The sequence below is a fragment of the Sus scrofa genome, chromosome 5, assembly GCF_054392235.1.
Source record: "Sus scrofa isolate SSC_HxYL_T2T_F1_AM1 chromosome 5, Sscrofa_HxYL_maternal_Yorkshire_Landrace_v2.0, whole genome shotgun sequence".
Lineage (NCBI taxonomy): Eukaryota > Metazoa > Chordata > Mammalia > Artiodactyla > Suidae > Sus > Sus scrofa.
In genome coordinates, this window is record NC_139387.1 from 2,853,810 (window position 1) to 2,871,538 (window position 17,729).

Here is a 17,729-nt window from a genome sequence, read left to right on the forward strand (position 1 = left end):
CTATACCCTCCCATTTTCCTGTGACCGGGTCGCCTCTTGCTTATTCGTCTGAGAACCGTAAGTGAACTTAACTGGTCCCCCAAGGTGAGGGGAGGAGCTCGGGGTTGGCACGTACACACAACTGTGTGTAAGCTAGGTAACAGCAAGGACCTGCTTCTTTAGCACAGGGAAGTCAGTGTAATACTATGTGATGACCTATAGGGAACAGAATCTGAAAAAGGATACGTGTGTGTGTATAACTGATTCACACCAGAAATTAATACAACATGCTACATCAGTTATACGCCAATAAAATGTTCAAAAATGAAAAGAAAAGAGTTCCCTGGCAGCTCCGCAGGTTAAGGAACCAACATTTTCACTGCTGTGGTGGAAGTCTCATCCCTGGCCCAGGAACTTCCAAATGCTGGGGGCATGGCCAAAAAAAAAAAAAAAAAGGAAGGAAGAAATGTATGGAAACCTTATAAATAAGGAAGTTAAAGACCCCAAGAGGAAACTCTGATTTCATAATTAAGAATACATTTTGTTTGACTAAACACTTCAAAGAACATATTCAAAGAGGAAATACCAGTGGTAAGTGAACAAATAAAAATGGGACTTTTTGGTAATTTTTTTAAAGAAAAAAATAAAATACCGCTACTCATCAAAAGCACACAAAAGCTTTTTTTTTTTTTTTTTTTTTTTTTTTTTTGGCCTTTTTAGGGCTGCAACCACAGATATGGAAGTTCCCAGGCTAGAAGTCGAGTTAGAGCCACAGCCATGGCAACGCTGGATTCTTAACCCACTGAGCGGGGCCCGGGACCAAACTCACCTCCCTATGGACACCCGTTGGGTTCCTTACTGCTGAGCCCAAGTGGGTGTTCCCACATGCGCTTTTTAAAATTGAAGTATAGCTGATTTACAGTGTTTTATTAATTTTTGCTGTACAGCAAAATGATTCACTTGTATGTATGTACATGTGTAAACGAGAGGGAAGGTGGAGCCCACTGGGAGCCCAGGAGACCCACCACACAGGCAGCTGCTCCACTCGGGAGCTGCGAGGGGGTGGGATGAGATTCCGACCAAGGCAGGACTTTGCAGGCCGCCCCTCAGCTGACTTCAGCTGCCACACCCAGAAGCGAAGAGGCGGCCTCGCCGGCCCCCAGGCCCCTCGCAGGGCAACTCTGTGGCCCCCAGGCTCCTCGGGCCGCGCCTCCTGGCCTGCCTGCTTTCCTCGCTCACCAGCGTCCTCTCCTAGTGGGTCTGCTTCTCGCCTCTCGCGTGTCCCTCGCGGAGACGTGAAGAACCCGACCCTCGGTGAGTCCGGACACCGGGTGAGCAACTCGAATTTAAAACCGTGCGTTTGGGAGTTCCCGTCGTGGCTCGGGTGGGTAACGAATCCGACTAGGAACCATGAGGTTGCGGGCTCGATCCCTGGCCTCGCTCCGTGGGTTAAGGATCCAGCGTTGCTGTGAGCTGTGGTGGGGGTCACAGACGCCGCTTGGATCTGGTGTTGCTGTGGCTGTGGTGTAGGCTGGTAAAGCAGCTCCGATTGGACCCCTAGCCTGGAACCTCCATATGCCGTGGGTGTGGCCCTATAAAAATAAAAAGACAAAAAAAATAAAAATAAAAAAATGAAACCGTGGGTTCAGGTCCCAGTCTGTGTTGTGGCTGGGTCAGGCTGTTCGTGCTGTCAGTGTCGTGTGTGTATGAGCGTGTGGCACATTCTCTTTCTTGTGCTTTCCCGTCGGGTTTGTTGCAGGACGGCGACTGTCGTCCCCTGTGCTGAACTGTAGGACCTTGTTTGGCTTTGCTACTTTTGGGGCTGAATTCACAGCATGTGGGAGTTCCCAGGCCAGGGACGGGATCCACAGCTGCAGCGGCAGCCACACCCGATCTTTACCCCCCTGCCCTGGGCCCGGCATCAAACCTGACACCCACAGTGACTGGAGCCACTGCAGGCAGGTTCTTAACCCACTGTGCCATGGTGGGAGCTCCGGCAGGGCCTTGTTGTTCATCTCTCTTGTCTATAATAGTTGGCCTCTAATCCCAGTCTCCCAAGCCGCCCCCCCTTCCCCCGGCAACCGCAGGCTTGTGGTGGCAACCACACCAAATGCTCCCTGGGACAGTAGTCGGACAGATGAGCAGTGTTTCATAGACACTAACACACTGAAAACAACAAAAATTGCAAACAACCTACATGTCCCCCCACAGACAGAACGGGCGAAGTGAATGATGAGGCAATCGGGTGACGCGGCGCCACGTTGCGCGTGACAACCTCCAGCTCCTCTATTTTTACAAGGTTGTTCACAGCCCATTATTAAGTGTCCAAGGCAGGTCGTGTTTGTTGCAAGGAGTTTAGTGTGTCGACCCAGGAGAAAATTCTAGACCATTCGGCCAGCTAAGATGTTTCCAGATGTAAAACACATGACTCAGCTGATTTAAACATCGAAGAGGATTTATTGGTTCAGGACCTAGAAAGTCCAGATTTGAGCAAGGCTTTTCACCCAGTCCAGCCCGGGCTGCAGATCCACTTCGCAGGGGTGGTTTGGATCCTGTCGCCCTTTGTGGGCAGACTTGGTCTTCAGACTGACTTTGCCCACAGTCACAGGGTGGCTGCCAGCAGGGACAGGGACGAGCCCTTCTGGGGCGTTAGGCTTGCTAGTGACAGCTCTGAAGGCAGCCCCCACCCAAGGGACCAAGCCCCAGGGCACAGCCGCTGGGAAGTGACCCCAGAGCACCATGCAGGGGGACTTCCGCCCCACTTCAGCCCCTCCATCCCTGCAGGTGCCAGGGCAGGGCTGGGTAGGGCGCTGGCTGGATGGGGGAGCCCCGGGGACAGCCCAGGGCGGGTCTCTGTGCAGGAATCCCGTGCCCCTCCTAGAGCAGGCCCAGTCCTCCCCAGCGCCCACCTGCCTCCCAAGCCCCTCGCCCTCACACGTGCTCCCAGGTCTCCCGGCCCCTGGGCCCACAGCACAACTCCAGCGCCTTCGGATCCGCTGGGAGGCTGGCTCCCTCCACGCAGCTTTCCCAGCCGCCTCTAGAGGGCGCAGAGCAAAGGAAGAGCGGGGCCGGGGGCAGGCTGGCCGGGCTGAGCGCAGGGCACCCCGGAGCACGTGCGGCCGCCTGGGGCAGTGCCCGGTCAGTCGGAAGGCATCTGTGTTTGCAGCGAGATGCCTGGGCAGAGTTCTGGGAGCCCCGAGGCAGCTGGGCCCGGGTGCCCTTACCCGCATCCTCCAGGTCTCGCCAGGTCCAGCAGCCTGCCCAGTGCCTGAGACTGGACACACGCCCCCGCCCCGGCCTAGAACTTCAAGCAGCGTGTGGAGTGGAGGGTGTCGGCCAGCAGGGCAGAAGCCCAGGCCAACGAAGGCGGGCAGAGGTGTCTCTGGCAGGGAGGGGTCCATGATGCTGGGTGCCCTGCAGCAGCCCATGGGCCGGATGGAGCCTGCCAGAGGTCATGGATGGCAGCCACCTACACCGGCAACCCACCTCCCACCCCCGACCCCCTCGGTGAGCCCTGGAAACTCAGGATGTGGAAACACAGGATACGGGCCCCCATAGCTGGGGTGCGTGTGGAAGGAAGATTTCAAGGCGCCCCGACGCTCGCATCTTCCCACCCAGAGGAAAGCAGTCGGTTCGGTAGCTTGAGGTGATGTCCTCTAGTTAACGGTCATCTTTTGTCCCCACTACCTGCCCTTCTCGCAGAAACTCCTCTAACTCCCGGCTCCCCCACCTCCTCAGCACAGTTTTCTCCAGGTCGCCCGAGATGCTGCCTCCCGGGCTTGAAGTCCTAAGAGAGCCTAACTCTCGACCTGTGGGCTGTGCTTCCTTCGCAGTCCACACCCTCTTGGCTCGCTGGAATTTGTGTGCCCTGTGCCGGGCCACGCTGGCCCGCCAGCTCCACTCCAGTCCCTGTCACCCTGGCGGCGGGGGTCTCGGGGGCTTTCCGGTAGGGCCCCCGTCCCAGATGTGCTGTGCAGGGCCTGGAACCCTCTCGTCCCTTTCTGGACCATCGGCCCAGCTCTGCTGCCCAGGACGTCTTGGCTGTGGTAGGATTTGCTCAAAGGGAGCGCTTGCTCCCCGCCTGGGCCCCCGGCTTGTGAGTATGAGCGTCAGGTCTAGGATGAGCGGCTCCTCTCGGGCAGGCCCCATGCGGGAGGTGGCTTCCCAGGACGTGGAAGGGCTGGGGACAGAGGCCTGAGCAGGTCTGTAACATGAGTCATAACCACCATCCTGCTGACCCACGGGGTCCTTCCAAAGATCAGGGGGGAGGGGGAGGGCACCTCCCCTCATCTCAAGCCCCCGGGGAGCTGCTGGTGGGGTTACCCCTGGGAGCTGTCAAAGCCGGGCTGTGGCCCCCGTCCAGCGTGGCCGCTCTGGGCTGCCGGCCAAGGCCGGGCATTAAGCACCTGTCCAGCGTGGCCGAGTTCGGCCCGTGCCCTCCCGCCGCCCGCTTCCCTGCTTCCTCACTTCCTCGCTCACGCCCGTCAGCCACTGACCCCAGACGCGCCTCCACGGCCGCTGCCGCGACCCCACCCAGCGTCCCTCAGACCAGGCGTCCGGCCCGCGGCCCGGCGGGCCTGCGGGAGCAGAGACGGGCCTGAGTCATCACACCCACGGGCCCCCCGGGCAGCGCAGACAAGGAACAAAGGTTCAGAAATTGGGACGGGAGCCTGGGCCTGTTTCCCCAGCGTCAGAACACGTCTGAGCTCCCTCATGCCAGCCACCCACAGAGGCAGTGCCAGCCTCCTCGAGCCCTGCCGCCAGGCCCTGGCTGGCACCCCGCCATGCTGGATGCCAGGGCCCATGTCTTGTAAAGAGCCCCGAGCATCCTCTCCCAGCCCCTCTCCCCCGCCCCCAGCCCCTCTCTCCTCATCTCCTGAGCATCCTGAGTCAGGGCGTCATAGGCCACGTGCGGCCGGAGAACTGGCCAGGGTCCAGTGACACAGTTCTGTGTGACCTGGGCACAGCCAGCCCCTCCGGGCCTCACCTACCCCATCTGTGAAATGGGAGTAATAACCAACCACACAGGATTCTTCTAAAGATCAAAGGCACATACCCGGGAAACTGCTCGGCTGAGATGCAAGCCTTGTACCAGCCAACATGAGGGTTTTGCCACATTGGGGCCGAGGTGGGCCTGCCTCGGGGTGGGGCCTCCAGCATCAGAGGTCCTCTGTGGATGCTGGAGAAGCGAGTTTGCCCGCCCCGAAGCCCCTCCCACCTCCCCACTACCGCCCAGACCAACTTTCCTCCCCTTCACCACACAGCCTGCCACTCCCGGCACTTCCCGCTTGGTTGTGGGTCTGGAATCCGCTGACCCTGGCTTTGCCCCCATGGGGAGGTGGCAGCCTGGCAAAGGGGCTTCCTTTCAGTGCCTTCCTGCCAGCTTCCGCCCGTTTCTTTATTGGAAAAGGAAGAGGGTGGCAAAGGGGTGAATTTGTTGGCGCAGGAGTTTAAGCGGGAGACGAAGCTGGCGCTGTGCACCTGGACTCAGCCCTCTCCTGCTTCCTGCTCCCAAGGACGTCACAGAACACCCAGGGCACGCAGGTGCAAGCACTGGGCCGAGCGTCTGGGACCAAAAATGCCGCCGGGAGCCTTAGGGATTGGAGGAGGGTGCCTGGGAGTCCTCACTGCTGCGCCCCACTTTGTAGATGGGCAGAGTGAGGCCCAGAGACCAGTGATTTGTCTAAGTCTGAGATGGACTCAGCCCAGCCTCCCTGACTCCCCAGCTGGTGTCGTTTCTGCTGCCCCCAGCTCTTGATGGGCGCGGTCCCCCAAAGGAGAGCAAGAACAGAGGACAGTGGGCTGGAACGGTCATGAGAATGGCCCAAGGTCACCAGGCCTGCCAGCAGAGCAGCCCGGGACAGAAGAGGCCCCTCGGCCCCTAGCCTGGGGTCTCTGCCCACACCAGCTGCTCCAAGTGGACAGAGAGGTGGAGGCTGGCTGGCGCCAGCTCTGTGCCAGTCCCGTCCAGGCATCTACTCCTCAGCCGGCCTCTAGGGCCGGGCGGTGGGCAGGTGGCCTCCAGGTCCAGGCGCAGAGCGCTTTCAGGCCCTGGTCCCTGGACCTGATGGGACAGAATGAGGGCTACCTGTATGCAGATCACCTGGGGAGTGTGTGGACTGTGCAGGTCCCCCCCCGCCCCCAGCTGATGGAACCAGGATCTCTGGGGGCTGTGCCTCCCCCTCCCCCAAGGCCTCTGGGCTTTGGCCTGTGGACCAGCAAGAGGCAAAGCTGGGTGTGTTCCCAGGGAGGGGGCATCCTCGGCCCCCTCCCCCAGCGGAGGTACACTGCGGGTGGAATTTTCCACGACCTGCCACCAGCTGTCCTCAGGGAGGCCGTGGCGGGTGTGCCGGCCCCTGGCTTGGGAGCAGCTGCTAATTGGCATGATCTGTTCTATTTCTGCTCTAGACCTAAATGAGGTCACCCCACCGGTGTCGCCTGAGGTGAGCCCAGCTGGAGAGCTGGTGGCTCAGGGCCCCCGCGGCCCGGCTCCACGCCCGGGGAAGGCTGGAAACCTGGAGCAGGACAGCCCAGGGTGCTGCCCGCTTGAAACTGCAGGCACTTGCCAGGACCTGGGGCTTCAAGTGCCAAAGCAGGGCCACACCAGAAAGGCCGGGAGGGATCGGTCCGAGGGGGCAGGTGTTTCCGGGGAGCCTGCTGTGTGCCGTGGCTTTCTGGCTGAGCTGGTTGTTGGCCGCTCCCAGGGGAGAAAGGCTGGCAGTCAGGGCAGCCCAGTCCCCCTGGCCCGAGGCCCGGCCAGCAGTTGAGCAGCAGCCGGGGCAGTGCTCCGTGCGGCCCTGCGGACACGCTGTGCAGGTCATCGCAGCGGCAATGCTCAGAGTGGCTTCCGAGTGTTTCTCCGAGTGGCTCAGGCTCCTCATCGCCTTCCCTAAGGCCAGCCTCCCAAAACCACGGCCAAAAGCACCCCCGGTGAGCACCTGCTGCTTCTCAGCACTTGTACTGCCTCTTGCCGCCTGGACTGACACGGGAGCCTCACGAGGCTCTGTGCTCACGAGGTCGTCCAACCCTCCCAGCATCCCAGGAGGTCGGTTTTAGCATCTGCACCTACAGAGGAAGGAAGAAACCACAGCACCGAGAAACACGTCTACGGCAGTGGTTCTCTCTGGGGATGGGATTTAGCAATGTCTGGACTTGGTTTGTTTGTTTGTTTTGTCGTCACTGCAGCATCCGGAAGTCCCCAAGCCAGGGACTGAACTTGCACCACAGCAGTGACTCAAGATGCTGCAGTGACAACGCCAGATCCTTAACCCGCTGGGCCACCAGGGAACTCCTGGACATTTTTGATGGTCACACCAGGGCCGCTCCTGGCCTCTGGTGCGTAGAAGGCCAGAGACACTGCTGTACATCCCACAGCGCCAGCGCAGCCCCCTGCAGAGAACGACCTGTCCCAACGTCCTTAGAGCCGAGGTGCAGAAACCCCAGTGCCAGCTTTACAGCTCCTCCCAGGCAGAGTGGGGAGCCCTTGCCGCTTTCTCTGCCTGGTCGTGTGTGTGCGGAACCCGAGGCTCAGGCTGCGGAGGGCACAGTCTCAGGTCTGCTCCGGGTGGAGCTGGGCCTCCCGGAGCCCACCCCCGCCCCTCCCCTGGGATGCCCCCCACCCCCGGCCCCCCTGCCCACCTCTCTGACCGGCTCATCTCAGTCTCCTTCATGGGCTCCCCTCCCCCACTGCCCTGCCCTCATCTCTGATGGGCGATCCTATAAGTCACCGCCCAGAAGGAAAGTGGCAGCTGCTGCAATGAGGTGGGCACTGGGGGTTCCAAGGACACAGGCCCCTGTTCCTGGCCCCCTCTCTCTGTTCACCCTCTGGTTACTCAGGGGTCTGGACATGACCTGCAGCCAGACACACACACACAACTGCCTGCCAATGCCCCAGGAGATCGCCCACCCGGGTGACAGGCTCCCATCCACCCAGACACAGGGCACGGTGTACACGGATCCTTCCATGGCCATCCTCCCACGTCCTGTCAATCACCGCACCCGTCACTCCTGCCTTTGGACCGCCTTGACCTGAATCCATCTGTCTCCACCTCCGGGGTGCTCACCTCTCCTGCGAGCGGCTGTAGGAGGACTCGTTGTTAACCACGGTCAAATACACGTAACATAAAATTTACCCTTTTAGAGCTCCCTTGTGGCACAGCAGGTTAAGGATCTGGCAGTGTCACTGCAGCGGCCCTGCTCACTGCTCTGGTGCAGGTTCAGTTCCTGGCTTGGGAACTCCCACATGCTGTGGGACCAAAAAAAAAAAGAAAGAAAGAAAAGAAAATTTACCATTTTAATGAAAGAAGATGTGCAATTCAGTGAGATTTGGGACACTCACCTCTATCGAGTCCCAGAGGACTTTCTCATCCCAAAAGGAAACCCCATTCACATCGGCAACGCCCCCATTCTCCCTCCCAGCCAATCTCCAGCGCACTTCCTGGTCCTACGGATTTGCCTCTTCTGGGCACTTCATGCCCATGGCGCACACAACATGTGGTCTTTTGTGCCTGGCTTCTTTCGCTGAGCATACTGTTTCTTTCTCTTTCTTCTTTTTCTTTTTCTTCTTTTTTGGCCATCCCATGGCACATGGAGTTCCCGGACAAGGGATAAGATCCGAGCCGCAGGTGCAGCTGTGGCAACGTCTAGTCCTTTCACCCACTGTGCCAGCTGGGGATGGAACCTGCGTCCTGCTGCTGCGGAGAGGCTGCTGGTCCCCTTGCTCCACCGCGGGAACGCCGTGTGGCGTCCTGTTTTCAAAAGCCATCTATGCTGCATCACTCCTCCTTTCCTCTCCGTGGTGATGAGCATTCGATGGTGTGGCTGTGCCACGTCGTGTTCATCCGTGTACCTCTCCATGTGCATTGGGGTCGTTCCCACCTTCAGGCTCTTGTGATCTGCACAGCTCTGTACATACGTATACAAATAGCTGTTTGAATCCCTGCTTTCAAATCCTTGCCGGATCGCATGGACACTCTGTCCGACTTGAAGAACTGCCCAACTGTGTCCCACAGCGGCTGCCCCAGTTTACATCCCCACCAGCAGCATGGGTTCCAGTTTCTCCATTTCCACGCCGGCACTTACTTTCCGTATTTCGTTTTGTTTTGTTTTTTGCTTTTTAGGGCTTCACTCGCTGCATACGGAGGGTCCCAGGCTGGGGGTTTGAATCGGAGCTGCAGCTGCCAGCCTACACCACAGCCACACCAACGCCAGATCCGAGCCGTGTCTGAAACCTACACCACAGCTCAGGGTAACACCAGATCCTTAACCCACTGAGCGAGGCCAGGGATCGAAGCTGCATCCTCGTGGATGCTAGTCAGATTGGTTAACTGCTGAGCCACGACGGGAGCTCCTCCGTGTTTTAATTAGAGCATCCCAGCATCGTGGTACTTCCTCGTGGGTCTCATTTACATTTCCCTGAGGACTAATGATATTGAATATCTTCTCCTCTGTTCATTGGCCATTCGTAAAGCTTCTTTGGAGAAACATCAACACAGGCTTGAGGACTCTACTGCCCATGACTCCTTACGGGGGCAGGGGTCGTTCAGATCTCAATCCCACCATGACTACTGTGTCTTGCGAAAGCCTCCCCGCAGAGCCCCACCACAGACGCCAGTGCTGGAGCTTCCCGGGAATCTGTTGCAACACAGCCTCGCCCACGCATGTGCCACTGCTCCACCCGGGCCAGTGGCAGACATCACCAATCAACTGCAGCACTGGAAAGCCCGGAGATTTATTCCCTGGGCCCCCAGCGACGGGGCAACTGGATCGGGTCTCAGCCCCGGAAGAGCTCACTCAGGAGAAGAGAAAGAGGAGTGAGTGGCGCTAGGTTTTCAGGTGCTGAGGCAGGTGTCCTCGCCGGGGACAAGCCCCTTCCACAGACGAGGGTGAGGAAAGTGTGCTAAAGGTGACGATGACAAATACGCTAATGGTGAACTCTACACTTGAAACGAGTGAATCGGATGGCGTGTGAACTATAGCACAGCGAGGCTGTCACCAAAAAAGCAAAGCTAAGCCATCGAGCGTGACTTAGCGACTTTCTCTGGGCCCCCGTGATCCTGTTACATCCATTGACTGAAAAAAAAATAGCACATTGTAAAAGTTGAGAATTGGGTTTTGTTTGGCAGAATTACTGAGGTCGTAAGCCTGGAAGACAGCCTCTCAGAGAGCCCTGAGGGAATGCTCCGAAGAGGCAAGGGAGAAGCCAGGCTATACAGGCGTTTCTGCGACAAAAACAAGAGCGTCTAAACATCAAAGATGACTGTTATTTAGACACCGTGGGGGGAGGGAGAGACGAATGAAGAGTTCAGGAATAACACACACTACCGAAGACAATAATTAACCTACTTGTTGATTCTACTCAATGGTTTGTAATGACCTACATGGGAAAAAGGAATGGGTATATGTGTAACTGATTGACTCCGCTGTACCCATGAAACTCACGCAACGCTGTCTATCAACTACACTCTAACAGAATTAAATAAATACGTAAACACACACATGCATAAAACATGACTTATTTAAAGAAAGCCAGACATCTCACATGAGTGATTTATTGTTTTTCTGTGCTTGAGAAGGTGCAGGCTTCTGGGCTCATCAGAATCTTTCCTCTGATGTGCACCTTAGTTATCCAGGGCCCGTCTCCCCCTTTCTCCATCCTGAATGCCCTCAGGTGCATAGTCGGGGTGGCTACAGGGGTGGAAGGCTTGATGGCTGGGAGGTTTTGTCCACAGTTCCCTAAACCCAGATTCAACACCCCCCCCCACGCTCCTGGGGCTAATCTCCCACGTGGTGTCTGCCTACTCCTGCTTCCGGAGTGAGCTGGCGCCCTGGACTTTGATCCTGGACTTTCGCTAAGGCTCCGCTGGGCTCTGGCTCCTGTCTCAGCTGAATCCATCTGCACGGGGTAGGTTCCCGTCCACTGCTGTCTTGTTGCCTTTCTAGAAACTCTTCCTTCTGTGCTGTTTGGGGCATACATACCTGCTCCTTGCTGCTAGGTACCCCCAGTCTCTATCATTGAAAAATGATTTTCAAATCTAGCTTAACTTGTGGGGTTTTCAGTGAGACGTCACAAACAGGCTGGTCTCTCAGTGATTCTGGCCTGCATCCCAGCTTTGTTGTCCCGCCAAATGTTTTATATTGTGGATTGGAATTAGTTGCCAATACTTAAAAATCACAAGATTACACACACACACACACACAAACACACACACACACACACACACACACACACACAGTGTAGGTTTCCAGCTTCCCTTGAAAGTTCCAACAATCTGATATCAAGGGTCCATGTGCCTACATGGAGCTGAGGGGCCCTGTCACCTTTTGGGTTTTTTTGGGGCAGCATCCACAGCATGTGGAAGTTCCCCAGCCAGGGATCAAACCTACGTCACAGTAGTAACCAGAGCCACAGCCGTGACAATGCCAGATCAGATCCTTAAACTGCTGAGCCACCAGGGAACTCTGTTACCTTTCTTTCCTTCCTTCCTTTTTTTTTTTTTTTTGTCTTTTTAGGGCTGCACACGCGGCATGTGGAAGTTCCCAGGCTAGGGGTTGAATCAGAGCTACAGCTGCCAGCCTACGCATAGTCACAGCAACTCGGGATCCAAGCCTCGTCTGCGACCTACACCACAGCTCAGGGCAACACTGGATCCTTAACCCACTGAGCGAGGCCAGGGACCGAGCCAGCATCCTCATGGAAACCAGTCGGGTTCATTACCGCTGAGCCACAATGGGAACTCAGCTCCCCCATCACCTTTCGACAGGAAGGTGCTGTTTGGTGTGCCCTGGTCCCCGTGCCCTAACATCTGCCCCAGTCAGTGTTCCTGATACAACCCCGGATTGAAATTCAACTTCGGGAGTTCCTGCTGTGGCTCTATAGGATCAGTGGTGTCTTTGAAGCACCAGGACACAGATTCCCTGGTACATTGGGTTAAAGGATCTGGCATTGCTGCAAGCTGTGGCGTAGGTCGCAGATGCGGTTCAGATACCAAGTGGCTGTGGCTGTGGCTGTGGTGTAGGCTGGCAGCTGCAGCTTGGATTCAACGCCTCACCTGGGGACTTCCATATGCCGTGGGTGCAGAAAAGAAGAGATGAGTTGCCTGGGGCGCTCAGCCAGGAGCAAAAAAGCAGCCCGACCAATGCGGGGGGTGGGGGGCTGGGGGCAGAGGGGAGGGTGGGGGAAAATGTAGATTTCCTTTTTAAAAGGAGCCCGCTGGCTGCTGAGAGAAAGAGTGGAAGATCAGCTCGTTCCAGGAGTTTCGCTGGAACTCCCTTTCCTCCCGCAGCGTCGCCATCCTCCTTACAGGTCCAGATGCCACGGTTAATCTCGGCTCCTAAAACCACAGCCGCTTCCCGTGAGAAGTCCTGAGGATGAGAGGCAAGAATCGGACATTTCCCTGCCCCTGGACTGTCTGCCCAAGTCCCTTGTCACGTTCACCCTGAGCGGCAGCCTGGCAAGCAAGGGACCCCAGGTGGGGACAGCTGCCTCTCTGCCCAGCCACGTAAACAAAGCTCCAGGGCCCTGAGACATTAGGGCATCTGAGAGAGGGCTGAAAGGCTCCTTGCTTATCTTTGTGTTTGGTGGTTTGAGGATTTTTTGGTGGTTTCCAGAATAAAAACAGGTCTTCCTGTCACTCTGGTTGCCGATGGAGGAATCTGCCTCTAGAAACAGACAGTGCGTGTGTGTTAGCGCAGGTAACGCAGGGCTCCGATCCCAGCCCGCACGGCAGACTGAACCTCTGCGCCTCGCGTCCCCCATCTGGAAAATGGGCACAGTTAGCTTTACCCGCAGGGAACGGGTCCCGAGGGACACGGAGCAGGCTGTCGACTAAAGGCGGGCACCGCCGCTGCCACTGCGGGGCGGCGTGACCTTCCGTCTCCTGCCTGAGATCTGCGCGCTGTGAACCGCGTCCGTGTCTCAGGACAGGCATCCTCCCTCCCGCCCCAGCGCCCCGCCTCGTTCTCCTTCCCACCCCAACTCTGCGCCCTCCCCCAGGGCCTTGCTGACCCCCTGGGCGGGGCGGGGGGGGCCCTCTGCTGGCGCCCTCAGAGCCAAGCGGTCACTGCAGGGCCTCATGAAGCACCTGCTTCTGGGATGATCTGACCCTCTGGGCCCAGCTCTGCTCGCGGAGCTGGATCCTTGCCGCCGCCAGGACCGGCACACAGCGCGGCTCACCGAGCCTGAGTCCGAGCTCCTTCAGAGGCTGAGGCTGCTGCCCCCCTCCGGCCTCAGTTTCTCCATCTGCAAAGGGGGTGAGCCGACCCAGAGTCCCTGATCTGAGGGCCCTGTGATTTTGTAACTCAGCAGTTTGCTCTTTCAGGCAGTCAGCCTTGGCGGGTGGCAGGTGGACACTCTTCCTCCAGGCTGGTGGGCAGAGGGCGGGGGACAGAGGGCAGAGGGCAGCGCTGTGCAGCTGACACAGTGTCCTCCCCACACCCCCGGCAGCATTCTGATGTCAAGCTTGGTGCTGACCTCACGGGGAGGGAGCCTGAGAAGATAAGCAAGCAGCTGTCACAGTAAACATGCAGGGCTCCCGGGCAGGACAGAGGGAAGGTAGGTCAGAGGCCACAGGAGGAATGGTGACAGGTCCCCACTGGCGGCCAGGGCTCCGTGGGCAGGAAGAGCCAGTGGGCCTCAGGCATGGATGACCCAGTGGGCAGGATACCATGGGCATTGCGTGGCAATGCTGTGGGCCTAGACAGGATCTCGGAGTCCAGAAAGCTCTCGTGCGAGGTCCCCCGGACAGGTCCAGTGCAGCCCAGAAGCCGCTGGCCAATGCTGGGGCCGTCATGCCACCAGGCAGTAGCCCAAGCCCGCAGACTGGCCTGGGCCCAGGGACAGGTGGCAGGGCAGAGTCTGACTGACGGGACCGAGGCTGCTGAGCTGAGCCCGTGCTCTCCGGCTGGCTGCCTGCGGGGCACATCCAGGCCCCGAGGAGGAATGGCCAGCTGGGCACACGCCAGGCTGGTGGCAGGCTGGGTCCCCCGCATTGTTCTGCAGCATCACACGTGGAAGTGAGGCCGTGCAAGGGGCACCAGGGGGAAGGCCCTGGAGCCAGCTGTCCGGGGACCCAGCTGCATTGTAAGAAAGGTCCCGGGCAGACATGAGGGAAGGGGCCAGGGCCCAGATGACAGGTGGGCAAGGTGACAGGTGGGGTGTCTGGAAGACCAGCAAGGGAACTCGGTTCAGGGAACCTGTGAGCACAGACAGCCGAGCCATCCCGGCCTCTTGAGGATCCCGTTGGCTCTTCTGATGGTCTTCACAGCCAGCTCCCGACGGGCCCACCAGGACCTGGCAAGCACCAGGGGCCTGGCGGCTGCACTGGGACAACGCCGCCTCTTTCCTCCCCTGCCCCCAGCGCTGAGCTCGGTCAGAGTCACGGGCCCACCGCCCTCCTGTGGGTCCTGACCCCCTGCCCAGCCCTCTCCCTGTCCAGCTCAACTGCAGGAAGCACCTCTTCTGAAAACCTGGGTTTTACGTCCATACCGCCTCCTGCTGGTTCAAGCATGGGGTCCTGCCTTGGCCGGGCCCAACCCAGGACCACAGGACCCTGGACTGAAAGGTGGAAGGTCACTGCAGCCTGCTGAGGCTGCAAAATACCACAGACTGGGCGGCTTGAACGAGAGAAATTTGTTTCCCCAGTGGGGGTGCAGAGAGAAGTTCTGTTAAGTTCAAGACCAAAGAGCCAGCAGGGCTGGTCTCCCCTGAGGCCCCTCCATGGCTGCCCCCCACTGCCGCCTCTTCTAGGCTTGACCCTCTGGGTACAGGCACCCCTGGTCTTGGAGTGTTCAGGCTTCCTCTGCTCATCAGGCTTCCAGTCTTACCAGATTGAGGGCTACCCACAAGACCTCACTTTGTCTTTTTAGGGCCGCCCCTAGAGCATGTGGAAGTCCCCAGGCTAGGGGTCAAATCAGAGCTGCAGCTTCTGGCCTACACCACAGCCACTGCAACCCTAGACTGGAGCCTCATCTGTGACCTACACCACAGCTCAGGGCAACGCTGGATCCCTAACCTACTGAGGGAGGCCAGGGATGGAACCCACATCCTCATGAATACTAGGTGGGTTCTTAACCCACTGAGCCACAATGGGAACTCCAATCTTGATCACCTTTGTAAAGACTCTGCCTCCAAACACAGTCAATGAGCTGCAGTCTGAGCTGCTGGGGTTAGGACCTCAATGCATGAATTTTAGGACGCAATTCAGTCCACAAGAGCCACCAGGAGCCCTCGGCCTGGCCCGTGGACTGAGTAAAGGGGGCTGGGGGTCCCTTAGGGCTGATGCCACCTGTAGGGTGAGCTCCTGGCCACCCCCTCCTCCTGCCATCCCTCTTGACGTGTGGCAGTGTGGGACCAGCCCCCGCCTGCTGCTGGTGCAAGATTGCCAAAGAAATTTCATATCCACATTCTCGGGGCCTCTCAGAGCAGCAGCCATGGGAGGGGAGCAGGGCAGGCCTTGCTGCCGTAAGTCCTACTGGGCTGGGAGAACAGGTACGGCTTACCCAAGGGAGGGGCTAGAACTCACACCTCGCCTTCTGCCCTATCCTCACTCCCTGCTCCCTGTACCCGGGCTGGACAGGGGCTGGGCTCTGGGAGAGGAGTGAATCACACAGGGAGCTGGCAGGATAAGACCTGTACGTGTGGCTGCCCAGTGCCAGGCACAGGCAGCTGCCAGACACAGGCAGCAAGGTCGCGGGCCTGCCCTTCTGCCGTCTGCAGGGAAAACTCCTGCAGGAGGAGCCCAGGAAAAGCAGGGCTGGGGAGGGAGTGGCGGGGGGGGGGGGGCACAGGTGGCTTGGGCCAGGGGAGCCGGCCCTGTTGCTTCTGAGCCCTGTGCCTCTAGGCGACTTTTTCTCTGAATGGCAGCTTCTGAATGATGATTGTGGGACAGGTGCGCTCAGGGAAGAAACACAGACCGCTGACTGCACGCCCACCTGATTTCAGGATGGAGGCCTCAGGGAGAAGCAGGTCTAAGTCCCTGTGGGGCTGAGGGGTGGACAGCAGGGCTGAGCCCCCTGGCTGGGGCGCTCCATTTGGCTGGATGGGAAGGCCCCATCCCCTATGGAGAGGGGACAGTGGAGCGGAGCTGGGGGATGAGGAAGAGAATTTGGGGGCACCAGGCTGTTGGCTCTTGGCAAAGCACTCAGAACTGCAGCCCCCTCTCCCTGGGCCTGCCCAAGAGGGGAGGGGAGGGCTCAGCTGCCTGCCGCCCCCCACCTCCCAGTCCCCTAAGAGCAGACCTCCTCCTCCAGCCAGGAGGAGGCAGGGTTCCCTGCCAGCTTACGCTCAGCATCCTCGGCTCGGCTCGCAGGCGGGCTGGCCAGGAGAACCTGGGGCTGGGAGACGCCCAGCTGCTCTCAGCAGCCCCCAGCCCAACTTCTGCAGGCGGTAAAGGATGGCTGGCCCCTGGCAGGCCTCTGACCTCTGCCTCAGCTTCCTGTGACCAGATCCTGCCTCCTCAGGGCGAATCCCTCCCCAGCCCAGGTGTGCAGGCACCAGGGCCCTTTGACCAACGCTGCCTGGTCCAAATGCTGGCTTCATCCCTTGCTGCGGAAGCCTCAGGGCCTGCAACTGCCCCTCTCAGGAGCGTGGAACAGCTGGATTCCTGCTCCCCTGGGCCGCCACGAGAATGGGCCTATGAGCAGAGGACGTGGTTCCGCCCCGTTCCATGCGGGGTTCCACAAGGCCCACGCTTTCCGTAGGTGACCATGACGGCTGCATAAGGACTGGCCCACCGGAAAACCAGGCCCACCCAAGGCCGGTGGCCTCCGGACAGCATTTCTGCACCACCAGGGGACGCAGCCCGTCACAACGACCCGCCCTGGGGGTTCCTGAACCCCACGCCCCCAGCTACTGCAGCCAGGACCCTAAGATCGGCTGCAAAAGGAAGCTGCCCCCTCCTGGTTGGCTCCGATGCGTTGGGCGCGCGCGCGGGGTCCGCGTGGCCCGACCTCAGCCCAGCCCCCTCTTTGATCGATGGGACTGTCCCTCCTCCCGCCCCTTTCTCTGCCCCCTCCCCCTCCCTCCCCCACCCCGGCCCCTCCTCGCCCCCCCTCCTCGTCCCACAGCCCCGCCCCCCCCCCGCCGCCGGGCCCTTCCTCGGCCCGGCCCAGCCCCCTCTCGGACCCCGAGCTCCCCCGCCGCCCCCCTTCCCGTCCCCCGCCCGGTCCCCCGTGGCCCCTCCTCGGTCCCCACGGCCGCTCTGCGTACGGGGTGACGCAGCGCCGCCCGCCCGCGCGCCCCGCCCGCCCCGCCGCCGCCGCCGCCGCCGCCGCGACCCGGCCGGGCTCCAGGGGCCGCTAACGGTCCCGCGCCCCTCGGTGTCCGCGCGCCGCCCCGCGCCCCCGGCCCGGCCGACCAGGCGGCGCTGCGGGCGCTGGGCGCGATGGGGGCGGCGGAGCCGCTGCGCTCCGTGCTGTGGGTGAAGCAGCAGCGCTGCGCCGTGAGCCTCGACCCCGCGCGGGCGCTGCTGCGCTGGTGGCGGAGCCCGGGGCCCGGAGCCGGCGACCCCGGCGCGGGTGAGTGTCGCCGCCCGCCCGCGGGCGAGACCCGGGGGGCCGGGGAGGGAGGGGCGGGGGCCCCGGGACGGGAGAGGCCTGGAGACGGGGGCCGGGGTCTGGGCAGCAGCTGGCAGGAAGGAGTCCTGGGCGCCGAGGGTGTGTACGCGCCCTTCGGGACCCGGATGACGAAGAGCGAGCCCGGAGGTGCTCGCGGGGAGGGCGGGAGCGGGGGCACCTGCGGGCCCCGCAGGGAG

General features: G+C 59.9%; 1 protein-coding gene and 1 long non-coding RNA gene across 6 annotated transcripts in view; both read left to right on the forward strand.

Moving 5' to 3' along the window:
• Positions 1-10,820: 10,820 nt before the first annotated feature.
• LOC102160504 (uncharacterized) lies at positions 10,821-12,611 on the forward strand. Its single transcript, XR_001306638.3, has 2 exons — positions 10,821-10,882; positions 12,184-12,611. It is a non-coding gene; the product is annotated as an uncharacterized LOC102160504 (long non-coding RNA).
• A 4,625-nt stretch (positions 12,612-17,236) lies between these two features.
• Positions 17,237-17,729, forward strand: part of CERK (ceramide kinase) — a 51,581-nt gene continuing 51,088 nt past the window's right edge. For 3 of the 5 annotated variants that reach the window (XM_085025383.1, XM_085025382.1, XM_085025384.1), the window contains exon 1: positions 17,358-17,493. Coding sequence is in view for 2 of the 5 variants with exons in the window: in XM_021093094.2 (XP_020948753.2) it covers positions 17,361-17,493 (133 nt within the window). In the remaining 3 variants the exon portion in view is untranslated. Of the gene's footprint in view, positions 17,494-17,729 lie in introns of all 5 variants that reach the window. The other 2 variants (XM_021093094.2, XM_085025379.1) reach the window with 1 other exon arrangement.